General features: G+C 42.4%; 1 protein-coding gene across 1 annotated transcript in view; it reads left to right on the top strand.

Moving 5' to 3' along the window:
• Positions 1-26,510, top strand: part of plekha6 (pleckstrin homology domain containing, family A member 6) — a 202,955-nt gene that overhangs the window by 104,920 nt on the left and 71,525 nt on the right. The window contains exon 5 of the mRNA XM_067241637.1: positions 1,405-1,477. Within this exon, the coding sequence (XP_067097738.1) occupies positions 1,405-1,477 (73 nt within the window). The remainder of the gene's footprint in view (positions 1-1,404; positions 1,478-26,510) is intronic.

A 26,510-nucleotide genomic window follows, 5' to 3' on the forward strand; every position in this document is an offset into this window, starting at 1 on the left:
TCAATGCAGTCAGGTAAAACTCCAGGATTAGATGGCTTTTCTGTTGAGTATTATTAATTGTTTATTGATATTCTAGCGCCGGTCTTAACAAAAGTGTACTCTGAATCATTATCAGCTGGTCAACTGCCTAACACTCTTAATGAATCAGTCATTTCTGTCATTCTTAAGAAGGGAAAGGATTCTCTAGATCCTTGACTAATTAAACTAATTCAAGGGAGGTTTGGGACTTTTAAGTCCAGCTTTTTTGAGCTGCCTTTATGGAACAGGCCTTAGGACTACATATTTCCTACCGCTCAACACATGTCAGTCCCCCCAGGATTTCGCGGGCCTTTTTTGTGATAGTTGTAGGCTAAAATTCCTGATTTCGCGGGAGCTTTTCCAAAAAGTTGCGATGAAAGTTGCGGTGTTTTTTAGGTGTTTGTTGCGATGAAATTGCGGTAGCAAGTGAAAGTTGCGATAAAAAGTTGCGAATTTCCCTCTTTGTAATTTTAATTGTTATTGGTTGAAAATTAAGTAATTAACAAACATTCATCAAAGAATAAAACCATTGAGAAATGGTCCCCTAAATAACCTTACTAACATGCCAGTTTTAATCATATCCCATTTTTAATCCTTATCCAACCAGGATTTACATTAGCATGCATTGAAGGGAGGAATCTCCCTTTTTTTAACAAAAAAAGATTGAAATCTCTATCTGTCTGCAATACCGCTCTCGGCCTCTACGCAACTCGGCGCTCTCACGCTTGCCAGGCATAGACAGTAGAAGAAAGCACACGCAGCAATTGACTGGTTGGGCAACCCTGCATACAGGACTGTTAACAGTGTGTTTATCACCTGGAAGTCTCTAGAAATCTGGCACCTTATTGAACGAAATTAAAGAGTGAAAGAGTTCACAGACACCAGAATGAACGTGTTCACAGTATAGTTCATCAGGCAGTAATACAGTACGTTCTGTTCACGTTCACCAAAATTATCAACGAGTTCATGAACTTTCGTTCAATGAACGCGTTCAGGCGCAACACTGGATTTAACCCCTACTGGAGAGAGTTGTGGGAGACGACGATGATTGGTCAAAGTTGCGGGAAAATTGCGGTGATTGGTTAAAATTGCAACGTCGCGCTGAATTCGCGGGGAATCGTTGAATTCGCGTGAATTGGTGCGATCGCAACATTGCAAATTCCTGGAGGGTCTGACATGTATTTATTTTTCCATTTTCAATTTACCTCACGTGGGCCGGACTGGGACAGCCCGCGGGCCTGGACTGGGACAGCCCGCTGGCCGGTGTGTGGCTCGCGGGCTGTAAAATGCCCAGATCTGCTCTAAACTGTGCTGTCTACTGGCTGGAAGCCTCTTTCGACTAACTTTGTGTTATTGTTTATGTTGCTGATGTTGTTGTTGTTCCAGGCAAGCAGTGGAGTCAAACAGTGGAACAAGAGGTGGTTTGTCCTGACTGACGGATGCCTTTTCTACTACAAAGGTCAGTTCCACATCTAGTATTCTCTATACACAGAGTCTGCTGTTACAATTGTCACATTTATTTGGCATTGAATATTTGTCTTATTACCATTAATTATTGTGGTGATTTCATAATTTAACATTGGATCAAACCTCATAGAAATTGCTTACGACTTTGTTTTTGCAGCACTATGGGTTCAAACAGTACTTTGAACCCAGACTAATCATTCCAAACTCACTAATCAGGTTCCTCAACCGTATGTTGGCCTTGACACTATGTAATTGTTGTTGTTACATTCCTGTGAAACCCAATTCAAATGCTCTTGGGAGTTTGAGGACATGTGCAATTTCATCTTTGTGATACTGGAATGCAGATGTGTGAATGCAGACACTCATCTCATCCTCATCCCATAGTGTCAGGGATGAGGATTATTATCCTGCGTTGTGTTTATTGAATAATGAGGATGACATTGTATAGAGAGAAAATGTTGTTGATGTTACAGTTCCTAGCAATGTCAATGATGTTACAGTCTCAGACTTTCTATCAGGGGGGTATTCCAGAAACCGGGTTTAGTGATAAACCTGAGTTGGTTAACCCTTAGATGAGCCAAACTCTGGGTTTTCCATTCCAAAAAGAGAGGTAATGCAAACTGTGGGTCAGTATCCATGGTAACTGACTTTGAACTTAACCTGCTCGCTGGCAGATTTTCCTTAACAAACTATTTCTACCTTTTTTCTACCTATCCCCTCCCACTTTCTGAGCCTGATGCAGTTGGCAGAGATGGGGTGTCCTTTCCTGGTTCAGCCGACCAATCTCAAACAAAATTGAATTTGCTTAGCCTTACCTAAGGAGAGGATTATAATACCGCGATTAGATGTGCTTTCATCCACTGATGAATTCCTAAGTGAACTTAACTGTTCCACATTCCATAATTTATTTTAGCAACATTCTCAGCCCTTACATCGCTAATGTTGTACACTGTGGACGTGTGCACTCAGAACCGACCAAATGCTTTTTTTTAAAGGTCCCATGACATGAAAATTTCACTTTAGGAGGTTATTTAACATTAATATGCGTTCCCCTAGCTTGCCTTTGGTCCCCCAGTGGCTAGACATTTTGATAGGTGTAAACCAAGCCCTGGGTATTCTTCTCCGCGTTTGAGAAAATGAAAGCTCAAACTCTCCGATTTGAAAATGTTCCTCTTATGTCGTCAAAAGAGGAAAGGTTACCTATGGAGTTAGATTAGTTTCATAATTCACAAACAAACGTAACGCGATTCACAAATGTATTTAGTGATTCACAAACAAATGCAACGCGATTCACAAATGTATTTTGTGATTCACAAATAAATGTAACGCGATTCACAAATGTATTTAGTGATTCACAAACAAATGCAACGCGATTCACAAATGTATTTCGTGATTCACAAATAAATGTAACGCGATTCACATGTATTTCGTGATTCACAAACAAATGACCCCATTACATTTGTTTGCAACCTGACGATCACGAGTTACAAATTGGATGAACACATTTACATTTAGTCATTTAGCAGACACTCTTATCCAGAGCGACTTACAGTAAGTACAGGGACATTCTCCCCGAGGCAAGTAGGGTGAAGTGCCTTGCCCAAGGACACAACATCATTTTTCAGAGCCGGGAATCGAACCAGCAACCTTCAGATTACTAGCCCAATTCCCTAACCGCTCAGCCACCTGACTCCGACACGAGTTACAAATCCCTGCATTTGTGTGTGGATTTTTGGAACTTTCCTGACGTGCTTAAATTCACAAATGCATTTTTTCTAAAATATATTCTCTGCAGCCTATCGGATGTCTCTTCCAATTTTAGCCAATCACAGCTAGCTTGCTAAACGTTAGCCTAGGAAACACTTAAAATGACTAAACATGGATCCTGCGATTCTCAAGAATATTCAATCACGTATGATAATCAGTTTAATAAGATTAACAAGCAATATTTCACCTACATGCTACCAGACGACATTGCTCCTGATCTCAAGGAGACAATGTCTATTATTATGGCAGGTTGTTGTAGTCCACATAGACACGTTAATGTGATTGGCTAAATACAATCAACATTATTCCCCCTTGAGACCATGCACCCATCTGCAAATAAATTTCAAGATTAGCCTTCCTAATCTTCTGCCCTAAGTACACCATCTCATGGTCAGTATTTTGCACTTGCTTCATGAGATGCAGTTTGTACAACTCCTGGTAATTGGGAATATATTAGATCATATTAAATTCCACAATTCTACATGCAGAATTCACCTGCCATTAACCCTCACTGTGTGCAGCTATGCAGGCTGATGGACCGCCCTTCCTGGCAATGCCCATCCAGGCTCTGTTCAACAGGATCCGAGTGTGCAATTCATTTTTCCATTCATTATTCTCATCACTTCAGTGTACATTTAAAACTGACAATTCCACACAAGACTGTAAATAAAAGTACATGGGCAGAGAACTACCAGTAGCTTCCATATATGTAGGCCTCTCCATCCCTCTCTGCGGCAGCAGTCAACATCTCTTCATCATAATCATCATCCTGTCATGAAAAGCATTATGTTGGGGGTTACTGCTACAACAAGTTCAAATAGGCACAGATATTTACTTTGTATCATGTCAAATATAATTTTAACCAAAGTGACAAATGCCTCTAATCACAAGCTTATAGGCCTAAGCAAAATATGCCTTACCTGTTCGTAGGCGCTTTGCACCTGTGGGATGCACCTACGTGAACATGATATTTTATTCAATTACATTCCATAACTGTTTTACCTGTAATATTAACAGACAGTGTGGTTAAATGTTCAATGTATGAACTAGGCTACTGCTGATATGTATAACTGGAAGACCTAAACGCACAACACACACATGTATGATTGTGTGACAAAGCTTTTATGGCTAAGAGAGAGTGAGTGTGGTTGAAGTGGTGACGTCTGGTTGATGGTCGAGCGTGTTGAGTACTAGTAGCGGAGGAACAGAAGTTAGGGAGATTTGATCTGCAGGCAGACGGCGAAATCTGAGGTCAGTGATTCAACAAACTGGCAATGAGTGGATGACAGTCTGGGGTTTAAATGCTGTGGTGCTGATGTGGGTTGAGTTAACAGGAGGGAGTGAAGACATGGAATGGAGAGCCGGGGCTTGGAATACACTCAACAAAGATCCGGCCTTGCGAAGGCCTGGGACGTAACAACTGCATTCAAATGTATGCATTGACTCGACCAGCAATTGTCTCCCAAGCCAATTTACATTTAGTCAACTTACAGTATGTACAGGGACATTCTCCCCGAGGCAAGTAGGGTGAAGGACAGAACTTCATTATGCACGGCCGGGAATCGAACCAACAACCTTCTGATCAATAGCCCGACTCCGCTCAGCCATCTGACCCCCTATCAATTACCTCTCCTTCGCTGCTACAGCCGGGTTGCTTTTTCCGGAATATGTGCTCAGATTCACCATAACTACATACTAACACTTTAAACTGAAGTGTGGTGAAGTAGGAAGACGTTTTTTGTTGCCAGGTGCGATTGTAGATCCTAGTATTGACATTCCATTGATGTTGGCTTTTTATAGACCTCCTTCACACGCTTAACTCAGAGTGGACATACTCCAAGTTGATTGAACTAATTCAAATTATCTGTTCTAGAACTGAAAAGTCAGGGTAAATCAGAGTTCAGGGTTAGGCTCACAGTTTGTAAAACCCGCTTTTCTGGAATACAGAAGGCCTGTTCCATAAAGGCCGCTCAAAAATCCCTGGATTTAAAATCCCAAACCTGACTTGAATTAACCTTAACAAGTCAGTCGGGGCTAAAGCGGTTCCATAAAGGCCAATTCTAGTTCACGCAATCCGACTAATTCAAGTCAGATGCAAGAAGATAATTGCGCGTACACCCTATTCTTAAGCAGCCCGAGAGGTAGAACATGTATCATATCGATCCACCACGGCAAAACGCAATGTTCACGGCCACGTGACTTCTTCCAGAAAGAACGTTCCCTTTAAAGGGGTCATTGACTGATTTCATAGGGTATTTCACACTGTTCCTTAAGGTCTCCGAATAGGGTATGTAACATTGGTTGGGCTGAAAATGGCGCTGCACTATGCGCCCTGATGCACCCTGTGAAATAGCCCTGGAATAAAACGAGAGGTTTTCTCCCTTTTATCATATGTTCATGAATATATAGATGAGCTGGGCGCTGATTCGTTGGTTTACAACGAGCGAAGCTGCAGAGCAAAGACGCCACATAGACTACATGCATCAAGAATTGTAGATGTACATGACAACACTCAGGGGCGGTCTTTCCTACAGGCGGTATAGGCGTTCGCCTAGGGCACCACTCAGAGAGGGGGGGGGGGAAATAATATCTCCAACCAATATTTTGACATTAAACATTTGACATGATTAAAATAGGGCCGCACATATAAAGCCAATAGCCAGTGCAACAACACTAAATTTTATGTTTGTTCATCGTTGCGATCGTTTATTTGATCCTTTGTTACCTTTATTTGAAAGAAATGCAGTCTTGCAGGGCAAAATAGCGTTTGAAAGTTGCAATTCCGTTTTCGTTCCGTAGCTGCGCTAGCATGCTAACGTGTCTTTAGACAAGCTTGGTAATTCGCTACATTTAAGACAGAGGGGTGGCCGGGGTGGCACTGGACCCCCCTGATATCAGACTGGCCACCCCAGGTGCCACCCCAAAACTTTGAATGCGCCATTCCCCCTGCCCAACCCCCCTCCATGCCCCTTCGCCAACCACCAGGCTGCCCGGCATCTGAACATTCCGGGCATTCCTGTGATTGGCAGACAGCAGGTAGATTGGCATGTCGGACCCCGCAAACACTATTGGTAAACAAACAACAAACAGCCTAACATATAGCCTAACACGTCTTTGTGTGTCGGAGCGCTGCTCACATCAGCGCTGGAGTAGACTGATCTCGGAGCGGAAATGGGCGAGAGCCTCGACCGCCCTATTCCGCGACCTTAATAGAGGCTCCCGTGAGCCTCAAAAGAACCGGATCTCCCCGAAATCTAACAGGACGAAATATTCAATAATAACTATAACCAGTAAGTCGGAGCAAAGGTGCACCAGCACCTAACAGCCTTATCAATCTATTAAGTTGATTGAAGATAATAATGGGGATATGTTTAAGATTGGACAAAAATGTGGGTTATTGGATGTGTAGGCCTACATGTTATTTCTGCTTAGGGTTCACTTCAAACATTAAAAGAAGGGGTGAAATAGCAGACTAATTCAAAAAGCTGAGCAAACAGGATCAGGTGGAAATAGACCCCAGTCCTTGCACCACCCCAAGACCTCAGAGCAGCTCCCTCCCCGAGGCTACAGGCACCAAGAGCCGAGTGCACCAGCTGGGCGTACGCTACGTCCGCCGTAGAACTGAAAGTTACGACTAACTTAAAGTTACGACTAGTGCACCAGTTAGACTTAAGCCCTTTATGTGCTGCACCTGGGTGTACATTTTACGCCTAGTGGGGAGCAGGCGTAAGTGGGGAAATCGGACTAATATCCATGGTAATTATAATGTACAACAGTTTGATCGGACAATATACTCACAACAATGGCGGCGCGCCTCGTTTATAGACAACAAATGGAAAGGGCTTTAAGGCGAGAAAGAGTCGTCTGTGATCGCACAAATCCACTTGATATTTATTCCGACAATGAGCTCATTGAGAGGTTTCGTTTCGGTAGGAACAATATTTTTAGGAGCTATATCCTCATCTCCAATATGCAACGGACAGAAACGCCGCGCTGTCCCCTGCCCTGCAAGTGCTGATTGCACTGAGTTTTTTTGCAAACGGGGCCTTTCAACATACAATGGGAGACATGATTAATGTTCACAGAACGACTTCTTGTCGAGCAATTCGAAGAGTGTCGTTGGCCCTTCAGTGCTGCTTTTGGCGACATATCCACCTACCCACCTACGAAGAAGCATCCAAAACCAAGCAGGATTTCTATTCGAAATCTCGTGTACCTGCTGTCGGGTGCATTTACGGTACTCATGTTCGCATTCAGGCCCCCTCCGATCATGACTATTTATATGTAAATAGAAAGGGTTACCATTTGATGAATGTACAAATAGCATGCGACTCGGATATGTCCATTATAGACCTTGTGGCAAGATGGCCTGGGTCAACACATGATGCTCTCATCCTCCGAGAGAGTGCCCTCAGGGCTCGAAATTAACTTTTTGGCTTACCAGCCTAAAGCCAAAATGGCTTTTTTGGTGTAAAACTTTTGTTTTAGAATTGACCGAACTGTAAAATTATGAACTTTGTGACACGCGACCAAGAAAGAGACATGGCTGCCGCCTAGTAAGACTATGCGGTCTATCTGGCAACGCACTCACTCAAATTTCAAGACTTTCGTGACCCAAATCAAAATTCTGATGTGACAGATCAATGGGGAATTCTTTCTCTCTTAAATGCTGTCATCCTCGACCTTTTTGGTCTTTTTAAATCTAACTATTTGTATTATCCGTGTCATTCTCTAGCTGTTATAAAGGCTATCTTCCCGGTTTTCTGCCACCTAGATGCACGCACAACTGTTTGTGTTGGCGTTGCAAGCTTTTTTTTAACCATGTCGGGCGCGGAAGTCGGGAGCTGTACTTTGCAATTTCACTCGCCAAATGGCGGAGCATCGGACACAATTTAGTCGCCAGCCCAAAAATCTACACGCCATTGGCGCTTGGCGGGTGCCAATTTCGGGCCCTGAGTGCCCTCCATCGGGAATTTGAGGCAGGGAGAGGGAATGGCATTCTCCATGGGGATAGTGGATACCCACTGAAACGGTGGTTAATGACACCGGTGATCGCAGCGAGAACTGCACAAGAACAAACCTATAACAATAAGCACGCACAAATAAGGAACATCGTTGAGCGGTGCATTGGAGTGCTCAAACGCAGGTTAACGGGCAAAAACGAAAAGCCTAAGTAGCACTAAAACAATTTTTTAAGTATAATATAGGTGCATATTTTGCACCTATAGGTATCTGATAGCCTATATGGTGATTTTAGTTCTTGTTTCTTTTAGGTTTCACTGTCTCCACAGTGAAATGCGAATGCACCCTGAATGTGTCTGTGTTGTTATTGCTGCTACTGCGGTGCTGCACAACATCTGCGTTAAAAAGAGAATCCCCCTTATGATGTAAGGAGAAGTGGTGCTGGAGGCTGACGAGAACCCCGTGGCTGGCGGCATCCCTGAAGATATTGGTGGATGACTAGTCCGGAATCATATCATAATGTATTTTTAAGAAGCTTCCCAATGGAAACCTCGACAAGACTAAGGTTGTTTGCACCTTGTGCTATGCGGAATTAGTTTACTGTAGGAGTTCTTCCAGTCTCAAATACCACCTAAACGCAAAGCATCCCTTAGCCAATGCGGAAGATGCCGGGCCAAGCACTGATGTAGCGCAGGGGAAGAGTCGTTGTCAAACTACGATGTTTGAGTGCAACCGAGGCAAGCCTGTCAGCACAGCTCTATCAGCCAAGCTAACTAATCTAATAAACAGTTAATAAACACAAGTACATCTTATTGAACATAATTTATTTTCATCACTAATTATCATAGTAGAACAGCTTTCTCAAGCAGTTTGTGATGCATTTTGGAAATAGGAGATGAGCTCCTGGTCTAATGCGCCACCTGGCTTGAGTAACCCGTTCTCAAAGACTTACTTTTAGTCATTATTTGGGTAGCACACATATTAAAAAATATTTGTATAGGCCTGACAATTGTTTTCGTTAAATCAAAATAGCTTAACTAAAGAATGGTGTATGTCATCATGGTGTTTTCGTTTGAGACGTTATATTTTGTCTCAAAAAGTTTGAGTTTTTCTTTTTGAAGCTCTATCTTCTCATGTTCTGCCTTGAGTTTGGCGGTCTCGACCTCCACACGAATGATTTCCTTTTCAAGAAGTATGCGCTGCAGCTCAGCAAAATCTCTCTTTCGTTTGGGGGTTGTGGGCGTGGACCTCTGGGATTGTGTCATCCTTTGTGTTGTGGGGCTCTCCTCTTCACTCAGGGTGTCGTTTGAGTCTGTACAATTGCAACAGTGTAGACTATTTGTAGCTATTTGTCTATAGGCTAGCACTTGATCGTAATGCAAACAATATATAGGCCTAACAATAGTCGCTACAAGGCTATTGATTAGCAAACAAGCAAATGTAGCTGTAGTGGGAATAGGCTAAATGACTTTCCACTCACACTGACAGCTGTCATGTCGTGATCTGTGCTGCACTGAACGTCGGAGTCTTCAACCATTTGTTCTGACAGTTCTAAACTGTCAAAGCCGTTCAATCCGTTAAAGGTGGGAGTCCTCTCAAAAAATATCAATAATAATACCACTATAAACTGATATTTTTGGTGAAGGACCACCCCCAGTTGGCGGGTTTTTAACCCTTGTGCTGCCTTCGGGTCATATGACCCAAAGGTTCATAACGAACCATCGTTGTGTTTACCCAATTTTACCCAATACAAAAACAAATAAAAATATTTTTCTTTTAACCTTCGCAATGTGGGGGGTCTGAGACAGCCCAACGGTTAAAAGAAAATGCTTACACTGTTTTTGTATGCGTTAAAGTTGCCGCAATACGACGGTGGGTCACAATGACTGATGGGTCAGAATGACCCGAAGATAACACAAGGGTTAAATGCCGATGCATCCTTTTTTGCCCTTTCCACTTCTTCCTAACATCTTCAACTGTCCGCAGTCCTCCGTCACATTCATTATTAATTTGATCGGTTATTGATTTCCACGCTGACTTCTTTTGCTTGTTTGTGTTGCTGTTATAGAATTTTCCCGTGAGTACACTTCTATTTTGGTTATACATATATAAGTAAATAAAATAAGTTTTCTAATTTCTGTATCTGTAAAGTTTATTTTCCTTTTTTGGGGGTTTTCTTTATGTACAGCAAAAAAAATTATTGTGAGATTTTTATAGGAAAGAGGTGTCAATGGGACTTGAGGTTCACTGTATGTCCATTTTACCCACCGAACTGTCGTTATTCAACTATGACAAGGTAAAATCGGTTTTGCAGTCAATGACTCCTTTAAGGTTTGAATTGCATCAATTGTTAGTGGAATGTAGGGGTGGGTGGATCATTCTAAAGTATCGATAGTATCGATACCAATGTTGGTATCAGTATTGATCGATACTCGCGTGATGAGATCGATACTTTAGTTTCAATTTCTCTTCTCTACATTCAGTACACAACTCCCATTACATCATAGTGGTTGTGCAAACGCCACTCCTCTCACTTTGCTCAAGCTCACTTTTCCCCTCCCCCACCTCCCCTGCTATGCTGTGAGTTGTTGCCGGCGTGCACGTGCAGTAACATGACCCAACAGCACACTATACTAACAGTATTTTTCACAAAACTCTTTGTCCTGTGTTTTATTATGATCATAATCAAGATCAACTAATTAAAGGAAAAATCACAAAATCATTCAAATTTGCATATTGATGATGCATGCACTTCATAAATTATGAGGCATTGCTTTCCCCTACATGAAAGTAGATAAGCTGCTTTTCTAAGTAAAAAGTATGGGTATTGGTATTGGCAATACTGGCCCTGTATTTACTTGGTATCGGATCGATACCAAATTTTGCAGTATCACCCACCCCTAGTGGAATGGCTTGAGGCTTAAAGGCAGGGTAGGCAGTGTTGTTGAGAAGCACTTTTTGTCATATTTGCCGAAAGTAACTTTGTCTTGATAGCAACCAATATATCTAAAGGTTTGACGGTAATATGAAATCATTCCGACATCCGTGGGCGTCGCAATACTGTAATAAACACTACCCAATCATTAAGGGGTACCCTGACTATTGATTGGACGGCCCTGTCTACCTACCTGCGCGCACTCTGCCCCTCCACTCAATGCGGTAGGTAAGAGTTAACCTTCATTTTGTAACATGTTTGCCTTGTAATTGATTTCATTCATTTGCAATGTTATTAAATGTATATTTCATTTTAACCTTACTTTGACCATTCTTGCTCTGATTTAACCCATAGAATCAAATAACTATAATTCTATTTGTATTGGCATTATTTGGTTCATGCTACTACATTGTTCAGTTTCCCATCTTCCTTTAAACCATAGGGGAATTAGTTTTGGTTGTTTGGCCAATATTTAACCCCCCACACAGAATACCATCTCTGAACGCCGAACACGTCGTACCTTGAAGCAGATGGGCTACAGCAGCAGAAGACCACACCGGGTGCCACTCCTGTCAGTTAAGAACAGGAAACTGAGGCTACAACAACAGGTTCACAAGAAATGGACAATAGAACAGTGTTTCCGCTAGGATTTATTTTAGCAGTGGGGGCAGGTCTGCTATCGAATCAACAGACATGTGCAAAATAGCTAGCAGGGGAAGAATACAAACAACAAAAATCACCAATTAACTTAATTTAAATTTGCAAGAACTATAGACTAATACAATAACAGGCTTAAATGAACTGACAACATAAGTTATACGACTTACAGTTTTCAAGGATGCACATGCAATCTCAACTGCGGTGTGAAGCGCGTGTCCATGCTATTCTCCGACATGCACTCTAACGATCACTGCTGATAGACGGCCTTTTGTACAGCCCTATTTCTGATACCGTGGCGGCAGAAATGGCGGGCCGCCACATAATTAACATAGAGGAAACACTGTAGAAAATTGGAAAAACGTTGCCTGGCCTGATGAGTCTTGATTTCAGCTGCAACATTCAGATGGTAGGGTCAGAATTTGGCGTAAACAACATGAAAGCATGGATCCATCCTGCCTTGTATCAATGGTTCAGGCTGCTGGTGGTGGTGTAATGGTGTGGGGGATATTTTCTTGGCACACTTTGGGCCCCTTAGTACCAATTGAGCATTGTTTAAACGCAACAGCCTACCTGAGTATTGTTGCTGGCCATGTCCATCCCTTTATGACCACAGTGTACCCATCTTCTGATGGGTTACTTCCAGCAGGATAATGCACCATGTCACAAAGCTCAAATCATCTCAAACTGTTTTCTTGAACATGACAATGAGTTCACTGTACTCCAATGGCCTCCACAGTCACCATATCTCAATCCAATAGAGCACCTTTGGGATGTAGTGGAACGGGAGATTCGCATCATGGATGTGCAGCCGACGAATCTGCAGCAACTGCGTGATGCTATCATGTCAATATGAACATAAATCTCTGAGGAATGTTTCCCACACCTTGTTGAAAGTATGACACAAAGAATTAAGGCAGTTCTGAAGGCAAAAGGGGGTCCAACCCGGTAATAGCGAGGTGTACCTAATAAAGTGGCCAGTGTGTGTATATTAGGCATGAAAGTGAGCGTTTTGTCCTCAATGTTGATGTGCTAGAAACAGGAAGAATGGGCAAGCGTAACAATTTGAGCAACTTTGACAAGGGCCAAATTGTAATGGCTAGACGACTGGATCAGAGCATCTCCAAAACTGCATCTCTTGTGGGGTGTTCATGGTCTGCAGTGGTCAGAACCCATCCAAAGTGGTCCAAGGAAGGAAAAGCGGTGAACTGGCAACAGGGTCATGGTCATCTCCAAGGCTCATTGATGCACATGGGGAGCGAAGGCTGGCCCGTGGTCGGATCTAACAGATGAGCTACTGTAGCTCAAATTGCTGAAAAGGTTAATGCTGGTTCTGATGGTGAAAGGGTGTCTGTAGTGGTTATCAAAAACTTCAAGTACTCATACGTAACCACCGTGCCAGCAGCAATGGATAGCTCAACGCACCTGTCAGATGTTGATGTATAGTCCAGGTTTGGGCATGACGTTCGAATCCAGCCAAAGCCAACAAGCCTGTCATGTTACTGATTATCTGTTTAGCGAGACTGTAGGCCACTGCCAAGAAAGCCTGGTACAACACAGTCGCTAGCTACCTGTAGTCTAGCTGTATATAGTCAAAGCAATCCTCACACAAACTATCAAAATTATTTACAATTTTCAAAACCGTTTGTCCGGTACAGCCAATCGAAATCGCCAGCAGAGGTGCCAAACAGAAAGTTGTGTCATATCTCAGCAAATATGATGGATGGATTCACACCAAACTTGCTGCGTGTACTCGGAACCCTCTTCTGAGGATGTCTAAAGTCTGGGTTATCTGATCTGCTTGGCCACCTCATTGCTGCTTGCAGCTATATTTAGGGGCGAAGCTGCTGTGGCACCTATTATTTTTGTTAGTTTTATTATTATTATTATTAGGGGCCACCTATTGTTTTTAGACAATAGGCCACCTTGTTTTTGTTAGTTTTATTAGGGTTCCTCCGGTAGGAGGAAACCTATTGTTTTTGTTAGTATTCCTATTATTATTATTATTTTTCCTCTTCTCCGCTAAATGGCCCAATAGCTCAAAAAGTCCTTGACCCGATTTTTTTCAAATTTGGCCCAATGATGCACCAGGTCACTCACTACTCCCAGACCGCTAATGGCCCATGTACGCCCATAGGTGGCGCTATAAGCCACGCCCAAAGTCTACATGATTTCCCCAGCGCCCCATTATTCCAAAATGCCTGAAAATTGGTATACATGCCTTATTTCTCATGGTGAACAAAAAAGCCTCAAGAACCCATAAGGTCCGCCATGATAGATTTTGCTGTACTGTCCAAATTTGGTACAACCTTCAAAACCCTTCTCCTCATGAACCATAGATCCAATCGACTTGAAAATTGTTACAGATTTGTAGAACACATGTCTTTCTATAGGGTGAAATTGAATAAGGAATGCAATACAAAATGGCTGAAAGAAGTGTATTTATGTAAATGTCCACATTGCCACAATATCTTTGTGTTAATAAATCAAATATAATTTTGACTGATGGTTTTTCAAACCTTTGTGCCTTCAGGATGACATCATTCTGAAGTACCATACGCAATGTCACCTTGATATGTCAATATATGATTTAACTCAATTGAATTGCTCCACAGCGCGTGCTCCAAATTCTCAGACTCATCCTGCCCCTTGACACTAGGGTGACCACCTGACGCGCTTTGCGTTGTGTCGCACAGCATTTTCACCCCTTGTCCCGCACGTCCCATATTGAAAATGCTGTGCGATACAGCGGGACAGGTGGTCACCCTACTTGACACACGCGCGAGCTTGGCGAGAAGCACACACATCCTTTCTGGAAATTGTGTGCTGACCAAGCCCCCACCCTCTGCTTTTAGCTCCTGTTTCATTTTGCTTCCAATCGCAGCTCGCCGTTACGAATATAAATTATTTTTCGGCAGCCATTGTTGTTTTCAACTGAAATCGCCTGATAGTGTTGGAGGCAGCCACGTTCGGTAAGTCCTATTTTTACACATTTTAAGCTAGAATCAATGATTGGTTTCGTGAAAGTACACTACTCTTGAATTATGGTGAAGGTTTTAGCACTTTTAGACCTTTAGATCGTGAGTCTGAAGTGACGGAAAACCGAACTCGAAAAGTAGCTACTGTAGCTCTAGCTTTTTTCCTCTGTGTTTTTAATTAGTGAGTCAATTTGCATCTCGGCGAATTGTTCATCAAAAAGGTCGAGGAGGGCAGCCTTTAGGAGAAAAAGCAATTCCCCACAGACCTGTCGGCTCAGAATTTTGATTTGGGGCGTGAAAAGCTTTGTAATAAGCCTATGCGCCAGGGAGACCGCATAGGCTTAGGCGGCAGCCATGTTTTGGTCGCGTCATGTTCATAAGTTCACCATTTTACAGTTAGGTCTACACGAAAAAGGTCGAGGAGGGCAGCCTTTAGGAGATGTGGGAATTGTGTTTTTAGCCAGATGCTCCGATTATTTTTGTGATTTGTGGACTTGCAATTGGAGTGATACTGCGTCCCGGGGGTACATTGTTTCGACGTTAGCCTCAGTCAGGCTCGGCTCGCCCACTGGCAGTGTGTAAACAATTTTGTATTTCACTCAATTCTACTCCAAAAACTTCAGGGAGGACTGCTTTTTGTAGACAAGGGCCTGCTAAAGATAGCCAGTATATCTGATTTTTCAAGGCGAGCCTGTTTCAGTCGTCATATGCCCTGAGAAAGCGACTTACGTTAGCCAGGCTAGTTTTGCCAATTTCAGTAAGTCAGGCTATTTAAAGGTCTCTGACAGTCAGAATCACTGTTTACAGGCAAAGGTCGAGCTGGTCTTTTGTCAGATGTGTATATATTGACCAGTTTAGAGCTAAATACTCTTGCCAGAGCCTGGAATCGAACCTGTGTTTTGAGTGACTTTGCATGGGTCTCCAACAGGTCAACACATTTGGATTCAAGTTCAAGTAATGCCACTGCATTTCACAATCAAAACTGTAGTTTATGTCAAGTGTAGATGGAAAAAGTTTTGTTTTTCACAACTGAACTGACATGGATCCTTTCTTCACTTTTACAGGTCTGGAGGGTCATGCAGAGGCCTGCTCAACAGAGTTCAACAGAGGATGCTGAGATCAACACAGACCCCTTGCTGGACTACCCCTCTCTAGCTGGACAGCTTCTCTTCAGCCCTGACCCCTGGACAGCTTCATCCAGCTGGCCTGCCCTGCCTGCCTGCCTGCAGGCCCTGCTTGCCCCTGCCTGCCAGCCCTCCAGAGACAGTCACCCCACAGACACAATAGCTCTGCAGCTACTCTTTTTTGAGGACATTGATGAAAAAGGACAAACCAGCATTCCAGCATTTCCATGTCCCAGTATGCCAAGCTGCTGACTGAGTGTCTTAAGTGATGAAACCAGTTCAAGTGATAGACTTTTGACCTCAATCCAATGATTCTTCATCTGAATAAAAACCACTCAAGAGAAGTACTGCTTCTTTATTAATAGTATTTATGTATATATAATTGCGCAGCTCCCCCTGTCAATGATCTAGCACCTCCTCAGCACCTGTATTAAAAATTCTCTGGCGCCGTCCCTGCCCAGGGTTGATTGTAACTGGTGTTGGAAAACACATGTAGTAGGGCAGAATAGAGGGACTGGGCAAAGGGTGCTGGTGTGGAAAGTCCCCAAAAGTGTAGTAGGCCATTAGATCTGTTTTAAAAGTTCAGGGGTGTAATTTGTTGGATATGAAGCCCCCACCCTCCACTCCAGAGACAGTTGGTGACAGAGAGGTGCAGATATTAAGTTAAACACAGTCATGCGTTAAGAGTAGAGTAAAAAATACAGATCCCCCCCTTTCTGAATAAAGTTCGACTGATCTGATTTGTTTTCTGTTGCTATGAAAACCAGTTTAGCAAAGCTAACTAACATTGTTTTTAGCTAGCTTGCATTACCATTCAATAGCTAACAAAACATTAGTAAAAATTGCTTGCTAATCGAGCAGAACTTGTTAATGCAGGAGACTCAACCTTAGCACGTCACTAGCATCTCATCATATCACGCAGTCGGCGCACAGCTACATAATCAGCTGTCAGCGCTCTTGAGTACCCAGCATGCAGTGCGGCATGTCAAAAAACGCACTGCAGACTTGTGGAAAATAGTTCGGTTACAACAGCCATGCGAGGGATTTCAGTTGTTGTGTTCGTTTAGTTAGATGTTTGTAATGTTATTGTTTGTTAGTTAATATAATCTTGTTGGTCACCCTGAGTGTGCATGTCGTGTAGTTTAATGGGAACAGAGAGTCGGCCATATATCTATCAGAGGCTACACTCGCATGGAGCTGGATGTGGACTGTACCCTAGCCAGTTGCCTATGAGGCTATTCTTGAGATCTACTCAAGGACAAAGTGAATATCCGTGGTTATCAAGCCATCTTTGAGAAAGTTTGAAAACAGTGTTGTGGTTGATATGTATTGATTGTGGGAGGTAATTTTTGGACTACATCTAAACCTCATGCGGCTGCTGCAGCATTTCTGCTTTGGCATGACCTGCGCTGGGAGAGAGGGAAACAGCATGGATGGGGATAGTGTGCGGGAAGATATGTCTTTATATATGGTGAAATGGAATGAGAAATGCAATACAAAATGTCTGAAAGGGGTGTAAAGTGTCCACATTGCCTCAATATCTTTGTGTCAATAAATCAAATATAATTTTGACTGATGGTTTTTCAACCTTATTGGCTTCAAGGTGACATCATTCTGATGTACCATGCGCAATTTTATGCACTTTTACCTTGAAATTAACCTTTGTCCCAAAGCTAATACTCTGCCCATTCTACTCATACAATCTCAACAGTTGGTGTGTAGCAAAGAGGATAGAGAGACTGACTTGTGACCTTATGCTCATGAGTTCAAATCCCCATTCAGCCTATTGTTGTTGGCCAAACATGAAGTAGTTTTGCTCTCTTGTTGTCCAACTCTCCATCTTCAACAGTGTACATGTTTATAATATTTTGCAATTTTGCGGAGGAACCCGCATCGCTGCTTGCAGCTATATTTATTATTAGGGGCCAAGCAGCAGCGAAGCTGCTGTGGCACCTATTGTTTTTGTTAGTTTTATTATTATTATTATTATTATGCATAGCGATTGGTGAAAAGTTTTGAAATTTGGCACACTGATTTGGAACGGTCTCCTGACTATGTATCACCAAGTTTCATGTCAATCCATGAAGCTTTTGAACCATGAGGTTTCATCGGATTCCTTAGACGCAGACGATTCGACTGAACCCTATGGCGTCACTGTCGTCCCGAAGGTTTTTCCGTGATTTGCATTTTAAGAAATGGTAACTTTTTCAAACTCCTCCTAGGCCGTTGCTCCGATTTTCATGAAAATTGTAAGAGATCATCTTCAGACCATGCAGACAAAAAGTTATCAAAATGGCATCGATAAGTGAAACCGTTCACGAGTTACGCGCAAATGATTTTGACAAAGAGCACGCCATAGCGGACGTGAGGCCTTGTCTCTGCGACGGTTTACCGTATGGAGACGAAACTTTGGAAATGTCATCGCGAGCATGTCATCTAATCATCTTCCTACCACAATCACCTTGATATGTCAAAATATGACTGAATTACAGCTGTTTATACTTGGGTCAAATCTCACACAGCTCGCCACGGGAGAAACGGCTTCCTTTTTTTAATAAAGTAACCGAACACAGCATTTCCTAGCAGCAAGAATAGCTCACTGGGATAAGACAGGCTCCTTTGGAACACAAGGTCGTAGGATCGATTCCTGCCGCAGTCGTCAAGCAAGTCCTGATACAGGATTATCTGTTTAGCAAAGCTAGGTACGCCACAGTAGCTGTCTGGCAGTATAATCATAATGGTAACGATAAAGTTTAATCATCTTCCTACCACAATCACCTTGATATGTCAAAATATGACTGAAATACAGCTGTTTATACTTGGGTCAAATCTGACAAAGCTCGCCACGGGAGACACGGCTTCCTTTTTTTTATAAAGTAACCAAACATAGTGTTTCCCAGCAGTGAGAAAAGCTCACTGGGATAAGACGGGCTCCTTTGAAACGCAAGGTTGTAGGATCGAATCCAGCCACAGTCATCAAGCAAGTCTTGATACTGGATCATTTGTTTAGCGAAGCCAAGGTACATCTCAGTAGCTGTCTAGCTGTATTATCACAATGGTAACGATAACATTTCATTGTCAGGGGATTTATAGTCAAGAAGAAGCGGATTCATTGTGCTTTGTAGATATAACGCTGCTACATCTAGCCAGCGCATTCTTTCTCAAAATGACATATTTACCAAACGCTTATCGTTACAAAACTCGGTGTACGTCTTTTGCGCAACGCTGTGAAGGTAATCGAAAGTTTCGGGGTAGCGCCACCGCGTTGCCGAAAAGTATAATGCGTTTTTAAAAAAGCGAATGTTTTTTATTAAAAGTTTTGCTTTGCTTCTTTAGCTACTGAATTTCCATATTGAATGCTGCTTGGCCCCTTCATTGCTGCTTGCAGCTATATTTTTGTTTTGTTTTTGATGGCTGCAGTGCAGTTTTGCTTTGAAAAAAAGTGCACACACACACACATTTGAACTTGTGTGAGGGTTCTTCCATGAGGGTGTGGAATGTTGTGTCTGTGTTTGGAGCTCTGATAGGCCTCTCATCCCATTGTGTGGCATGTGTTTGCATGTGTGTGTGAGTGTGTATGTCTATGCATGTGTGTATGTGTGTACATGTGTGTGTGCATCTGTATGAGTGTGTGTGTTTGCAACCCCTAAAGCAAAACTATAATGGCAGTCATCACAGACAGGAGTGTGTGTCACAGTAAACCTATCCCAGCTGAACTACCTTCCGTGTAAACGGCCTGTTTACAGTATTTTGCTTGTGCCATTTTGATACTTGAACTCTGGACAGTGTGTGTTTATTTACTGTGTGTGTTTGTCTGTGTGTACATTTCCCAGAGTACAGCCTGTACCTAAGTTCTCCTGAAGTGGACAGGGCATATACAATCTGTCAGATTTTCTGTCAGGGTAGGCTTCTTCTCTGCATGGCACCTGTCTGGTTACGTGAGTACACACTTGTGGCATGCCTGCTTCCTATCTTGTAATTGGCTACACAGTATTTCTTATCGAAACGATATCCTCCTAACAAAGTGTTTACCGTATTGCAACAATACACATACTTCAGCAGGGATGTGCTAGTATCTAGTACAGGTACTGAGTGTTTCTGGGAGCTGTAGTTTAGAGTTGTGACTGATGAAGAGAGATATACTTGTTTTGATCTTTAGTTAAAACCCCTAGCCCTGGAGGGCGGTTCTGTATCTGCACTCTGGAAAACTCTTTTCTCCCGCCACTAAAACTCAACACACACACTATGCAAATCTGACCTGAATCTGTGTTTTCTAGGTAAAGAGAGCTGAGAGAGATCTTGGGGTCAGATGGCTAAGCGGTTAGGGAATCAGGCTATTAATCAGAAGCTTGCCGGTTCAATTCCTGGCCGTGCGAAATGATGTTGTATCCTTGTAAAGGCACTTCACCCTACTTGCCTCGGGGGAATGTCCCTGTACTTACTGTAGGTCGCTCTGGTTAAGAGCGTCTCCTAAATGTAAATTTAGATAAGAATACAATAGTCAGTTGGGGGTTAAGAATTTCTAAGAATTTCTGAATATTAAAATGAACCATGGAAATAATAATTTTTTATAGTTTTGCTCCCTCCCTCTCTTTCTTTCTCCCTCTCATCTACTCATGATTATAGCACAGTCCGTTGAGGTCATGTCCTGCTGTATTCCTGTTCAGCAGCATTCAGAAGCTCATTTCTTCTTCTTCTTTGTTGTCTTCGTCATTGTCATCATTTTATTCTTCACATTCTTTGTATTCTTTGTATTCTTCATATTCTTTGTATTCTTCTTCTTTTTTCTTTGCATTCTTGTTTCTTCCCTCCTTCCACTTATATTCCTCACACGTCCGTCTGCTGTGCTGGCTTCATCCTCTGCTCCCTCTCTGGCCCAGCTGTGCTGTGAAACAGGAGAGGGAGCGAGCGAAAGGAAGAGGTGACAGGGCAGTTCACCAGCACCATCTCATTGCTAGTGACAACAGAGGGCCCAAACACAGCTAGGGAACAGGTGTGCAATAATCATGGAGATCTGGAGACAGACAGCCAATGAGCTGCTTGCACTAAACAGAACATGTACATGAATACACAGCTAGTTTCTGTGAAGCATATATTTAAAAAAATGATATAGTAATAACATTTTATGATTACATTTACATTTATGCATTTAGCAGACGCTTTTATCCAAAGCGACTTCCAAGAGAGAGCTTTACAAAAGAGCATAGGTCACTGATCATAACAACGAGATAGCCCCAAACATTGTGATCAGCCAAAACATGAAGCATACATTGTGGAAAACCAAATAAGTGCCAAAGGGAAGTTAAACAAGTTACAATTGAACAACATGAAACTCCCCACAAGAGTGCAAGAGTGTACCTGTAGAAAAAACAATCAACAGTAAAATATTTCACAGTGAGTACAAGAATTTGAAACCGTTACAACTTACCAACAAGAGCAACAAGTCTCTCAATACGAGTCATTGTGATCCTGGAGGAAACTAACATCAGGTCCAGCCAAGCATTCCTAAGTGCCGTTGTACTCCCGGAACAAGTGCGTCTTGAGCCTTTTCTTGAAGGTGGGGAGACAGTCAGTGTCCCTGATGGAGGTGGGGAGTTGATTCCACCAGTGGGGGGCCAGACAGGAGAAGAGCTTGTGTTGGGACCGGGCGCTCTTGAGCGGTGGGACCACCAGACGGTTGTCAAAAGAAGACCGTAGGTGGCGGGGGGGGGGGGGGGGTGTAAGGCTGGAGGAGAGACTTGATGTAGTCGGGTGCAGTCCCGTTCACCGCTCGGAAGGTCAGTACCAGTCTTGAATCTGATACGGGCCGTGATGGGAAGCCAGTGGAGGGAGATGAGGAGCGGGGTAACATGGGAGCGTCTGGATAGATTGAAGACCAGAAGGGCCGCCGCGTTCTGAATCCTCTGGAGATGAAAAAACAATCCCTGTACCTTGACTGTCCTCTTTGTAACTACCTTCCAGTCTGTCATCCTTGTTTTATATAGTAATAGTATATAGTATATACAGTAATCTAGTCATTTTGGAGGGAGAGAGATTTTTTTTTCTCATGTGTTAGTCTGTCCAGCACCTGGTTGCCTTTCTTCAAGTGATTTTCAAGGTTGCCATCTTTTTCTTCTTTGGTCACTCAGTCCAGTCACAACCTACTAATGATGAATACAGGCAAACTAAACAATGCTTCAAGTCTCCTAAATCTAATCTTAACCCTCTGGTATCTCTCCACCCCACATCTCATTGTGCAATCAGTAGTTCAGATATAAGAATGTTAACCCGTCCGCCTACTTTACAGTCAGTTCAAAACAATTTGAGCATTTGAGTCAGTTACATACAGACAGTTGATATTCAACCGTGTAGTGTTAGGGTTCTCTGATTTGTTCAGGTTCTGTGTTATGTTGGGGGTTTTTGTGTTCAGGTTCTTTGTTGTTTTCCAGTTAGGTGTTGTGTTCAGATTGTAGCACGAAAGATGTACAATGTGTGTATTGTACAGTGTGAATGTTTTTCAAACAGTTGTTGTTAAAATGGCATAGAAGACTCAAAATGTTCTCAAGTAGATACTTGTAATCTTTGGGAATTACAGTACATGTTTGTCCTTGTCTGTGCGTGTGTCAGAAGTTAGTCTGGCGTTCTCAGGAGCGTTGGCAAGATCTGTGTATGTCCTCAGCAGCATGTTTCTGAGGTCCTCCTCAGGGTCCTGCCAAGCTCAACTGTAGAATCTCTAATCTGACAAATGTGTCTCCTTGTTTGACACACCAAGACGCATGCTGCTTGTCGCGGCTCGCCACGCCACGGTATCAGAAATAGGGCTGTACAAAAGGCCGTCTATCAGCAGTGATTGTTAGAGTGCATGTCGGGGAATAGCACGGACACGCGCTTCACACCGCGAGCGTGCACGCGCGCCACTGTGCGTCCTTGAGAACTGTAAGTCGTATAACTTATATTGTCAGTTCATTTAAGCCTGTTATTGTGCTCACGTTTGTATTTTAGGTGCATTATTATGTTGAAGTAGTTACACTGCATTAAGATCATTTAAATTTAATTAATAGTGGGTTTATTGTTATTATTTGCTACAGAATGCTTAGCCTATATGTCAAGATCAAATTAAGCAGACAGTGTACACGTGCTTTACAGTGGCCTACCTTAATCGATAGGCTAGGCTACTGACCATTTACAATAAGTTGTTACGTCAGTTATTAATTGGCAGCATTTATGCCATTTAGAACATACTTTATGAGTGGAAGGGTGTCTTTAAGTAGCCTAACCTTATTGCTTTAGGGGAAAGAGGACGAAAATCTGTGCAATATTACATTAGCTATTAGACAGTAGTACTGTTGGAAATTTGATGCTAAGTTGTGACTGATTATGAACAATAGAAGTGTGGGACATTGGTTTTAAAGGAGGATGGGGAAATACCACTCAAAGGAATGCAGAGGCCTAGCCGTAAATTGGGACGTACATTTATGGCCTAGCTTCTGGAACTCCAACAAGCCAAGTCTGAAGTTGTCGAACCCAGGTCAGGCCTAGGTCTGTGTCTAGGGGTTTTCTATGTTTATCCACCTTTTTCCTGGTTAGCGAATTTACCCATGATTCATAGCGGGTTTCAACCGGAAGCCGGTTGTCCTTTTCCGGTTCGAAGCTTGTGTACGTTTGATAGCTTGTAGTTTTTTATCTTGTTTGCTGTAAAAGCCGGTGTTTCTCAATGGATGAAGCACAAATGGACAAAAAACTGAGGTGGATACACACCATGGATGTTTTAACAAGTCGTGACGACAGTACCGTAACAGTCCCTCATCCATCCCGTCTGACGGAGTGGCTAGATAACATGAAGCAATGGCCCGATGTTAGCTACATCGACGTTGTTAATTACCTTTTATTTTCTGAAGGTGTTGATGGCGAAGAATTGCGTAATTACAAAAGCACAGAAGCTTATACTTACTTGCATAGTAACAAAATAGGCAGTGGCGAAAATCTGCTATCAACTTTGGGGGGAACAATTATATGACATTTTCTCAAGAGCAATTTCTGAGGGGGACACCAAAATGACTGCTGTAACACAGCCTACATTGTAATATGTTAAATGTATATTGAGGAACCATAATTAATACTCCTGGATCATTTATAGTTAGTAACTGAAGGGTTGTCTCAACTTGTTCAAATGTAGTTATAGTAGTGTTTCTTATCACTCAAGTATGAATGCAGGTGTACAGTATTTACAACCAGCAATACCAAGAAAGGCCAGTATGTACTGTACACTGTATGGGTCCAGTTTATGTAATTACAATGGGCATGGTGCAGTCTCATCTAAAATAATCTCAATTGAACCATCATAAAGTTGGGGGAAATCGCAAAACCATTTATCTTGAAATGTCAACACTTTGTTGGCAAGAGTCTGCGGTTCTATAAATTGTGGGTGTGGCTGATATGGTTCTGTGCCACCACTGAGGTGACTAGACAGTGCTGTGCCACAAGCATGAGCATCCCATACCAATTAGAAGAAAGTCCCACCGCTCAAGACCGCCCGGTCCCAACACAAGCTCTTCTCCTGTCTGGCCCCCCAGTGGTGGAATCAACTCCCCACCTCCATCAGAGACACTGACTGTCTCTCCACCTTCAAGAAAAGGCTCAAGACGCACTTGTTCGGGGAATACAACGGTACTTAGGAATCGTTCGCTTGACCCGATGTTAGTTTCCTCAAGGATCACAATGACTCTTGCTTAGAGACTTGTTGCTCTTGTGGTTAGTGGTAACTGTTTTAAAAAAATTGTACTCGCTGTGATATATTGTTTTTATTATTGTTGCTTGTTTTTTTTTCCACAGGTACACTTGCACTTATAGCGGTTCATGTTGTTTAATTGGGTGTGCTCAAGCCTTCGGCGAGAGCACAACCTTTGTTCTCTCACATATATATTTATTTATTTATTTATTATTATTTATTTTCGCCCCCCTAAGGATCAGTCAATATTTGGACTACATACACAACGGCGGTGTCAAAAGGTTCGTCTTGGTAGCGATTGCGTTGGTTGTATTTTTATTTACGTTCCGTTGCATGGTTTAAGTAGAAATTGCGTTTTTGTGGTGAAAAGTGAAGCTAACGGTGGCTAATTTGCTAGCCACAGTCACTGACGTTACTAACGTCACTACGTCACTAACGTCACGAAAACACGCGTGACTACCTGTAGCAGAACATTCGTTTCACATCTGTTAACTTGGGGGATAGCTAGGCTAACTATAGCTTTACTGCAAGGCAGCTGCAGGAACGCCACAAGCAAAGAGGCCAGGGTGATAACTATTTACTCATTTTACTTTGTGATGTGAAACACAATTATGAAATGTAATGTACAATATTAGCTGATATTATTAAGGAAGTAGGCCCACATCTACTTTTGGAAACGGTAGTCTACTATTTCACTGAAGCATTAGCATCATGACATTAGCCTCTGTTGCCCGGGCAACACATACTACAGTGGTCTATGATGCATCTGTTTTCAATCTTTAAAATAAACATTCCTCACAAATAAATTTTCGTTGTAGGATTTATTATGACATTACATTACAAGTAAACGATTTGTGGGTGAAATTATCATTACCTGTGGTTTCAAACCAGTGTTGCTCACTGCAATGCTGTAGCCTACGCGAGACACTACAAAAACATCTACACAGCTGTACAGTAGGAAGTCAAACGGCGACAGAACATGTTCGGCACTCCCCTTACTTAATCAAAAGTCTATCTAACCACTAACCTGGACTTCATTGCCACAGCCTAAACGTTGCCAATCTGTTCATGAAAATAATTAATTTCAGCCTAAACCGTTCAACGGAACGTTAAATCCAATTCAACCAACGCAATCGCTACCAAGACGAACACAGCAGTAGTCTACTAGTACTGTACCGTAGTAGTACAATTTACCGGGGCAGCTTCTCCACACAGGGCTATATCGCATTTTGCGTTGTTACTGACAATGATCGCTACCAGTGAGCTTTTTATGAATGAGCGATTTTCCACTAAATAAATGTCAAGCTTATTTACGTTTTGGGGGGCATATTTTCAGTTAGCAGATGGGACTGTCTGAATCGCGATTCCATCTTCTACTGCCGGGTAACTTCGTAGAATAATCTTCAAAGGGGGTTCTTTATTAATGAATGAATGCAATGAGAAGGCTACATGCCTGAAAATATCACGAGAAGGGAAAAACTTAAAATGACGTTTAAGTCATAGAGATTAGGTCCATTTTTACACCGGTCTGCCAAATTTATTCGTTTTGATTCAACGATGAGGCTGCCTCTTGCAGGGGAAATGAGAAGACATCTATTTCATTCTACACTTCACTCGTATTTTCAGTTGTAAATGAGCAGCAGAAAAAAATGCCTTTAAATCTATTTAATCTTTATAAATAATAAGTATGCATTTTCATATAAAATATACAGAAATCAGTTGTAAAAATTTCATTCAAAAACGGACCCCTGTGCAACCGACGCAAGCAAGCACACCCTACAATTTCCCCAGAAATTGTACCCTCTCTAGTTGTAACTTGTTTAACTACATGCTCTTATGGTTCTTCCCTTTGGCACTTACTTTGGTTGTTCACAATGTGTGCTTCATGTTTTGGC

The sequence above is a fragment of the Osmerus mordax genome, chromosome 1 (genome assembly GCF_038355195.1).
Source record: "Osmerus mordax isolate fOsmMor3 chromosome 1, fOsmMor3.pri, whole genome shotgun sequence".
Lineage (NCBI taxonomy): Eukaryota > Metazoa > Chordata > Actinopteri > Osmeriformes > Osmeridae > Osmerus > Osmerus mordax.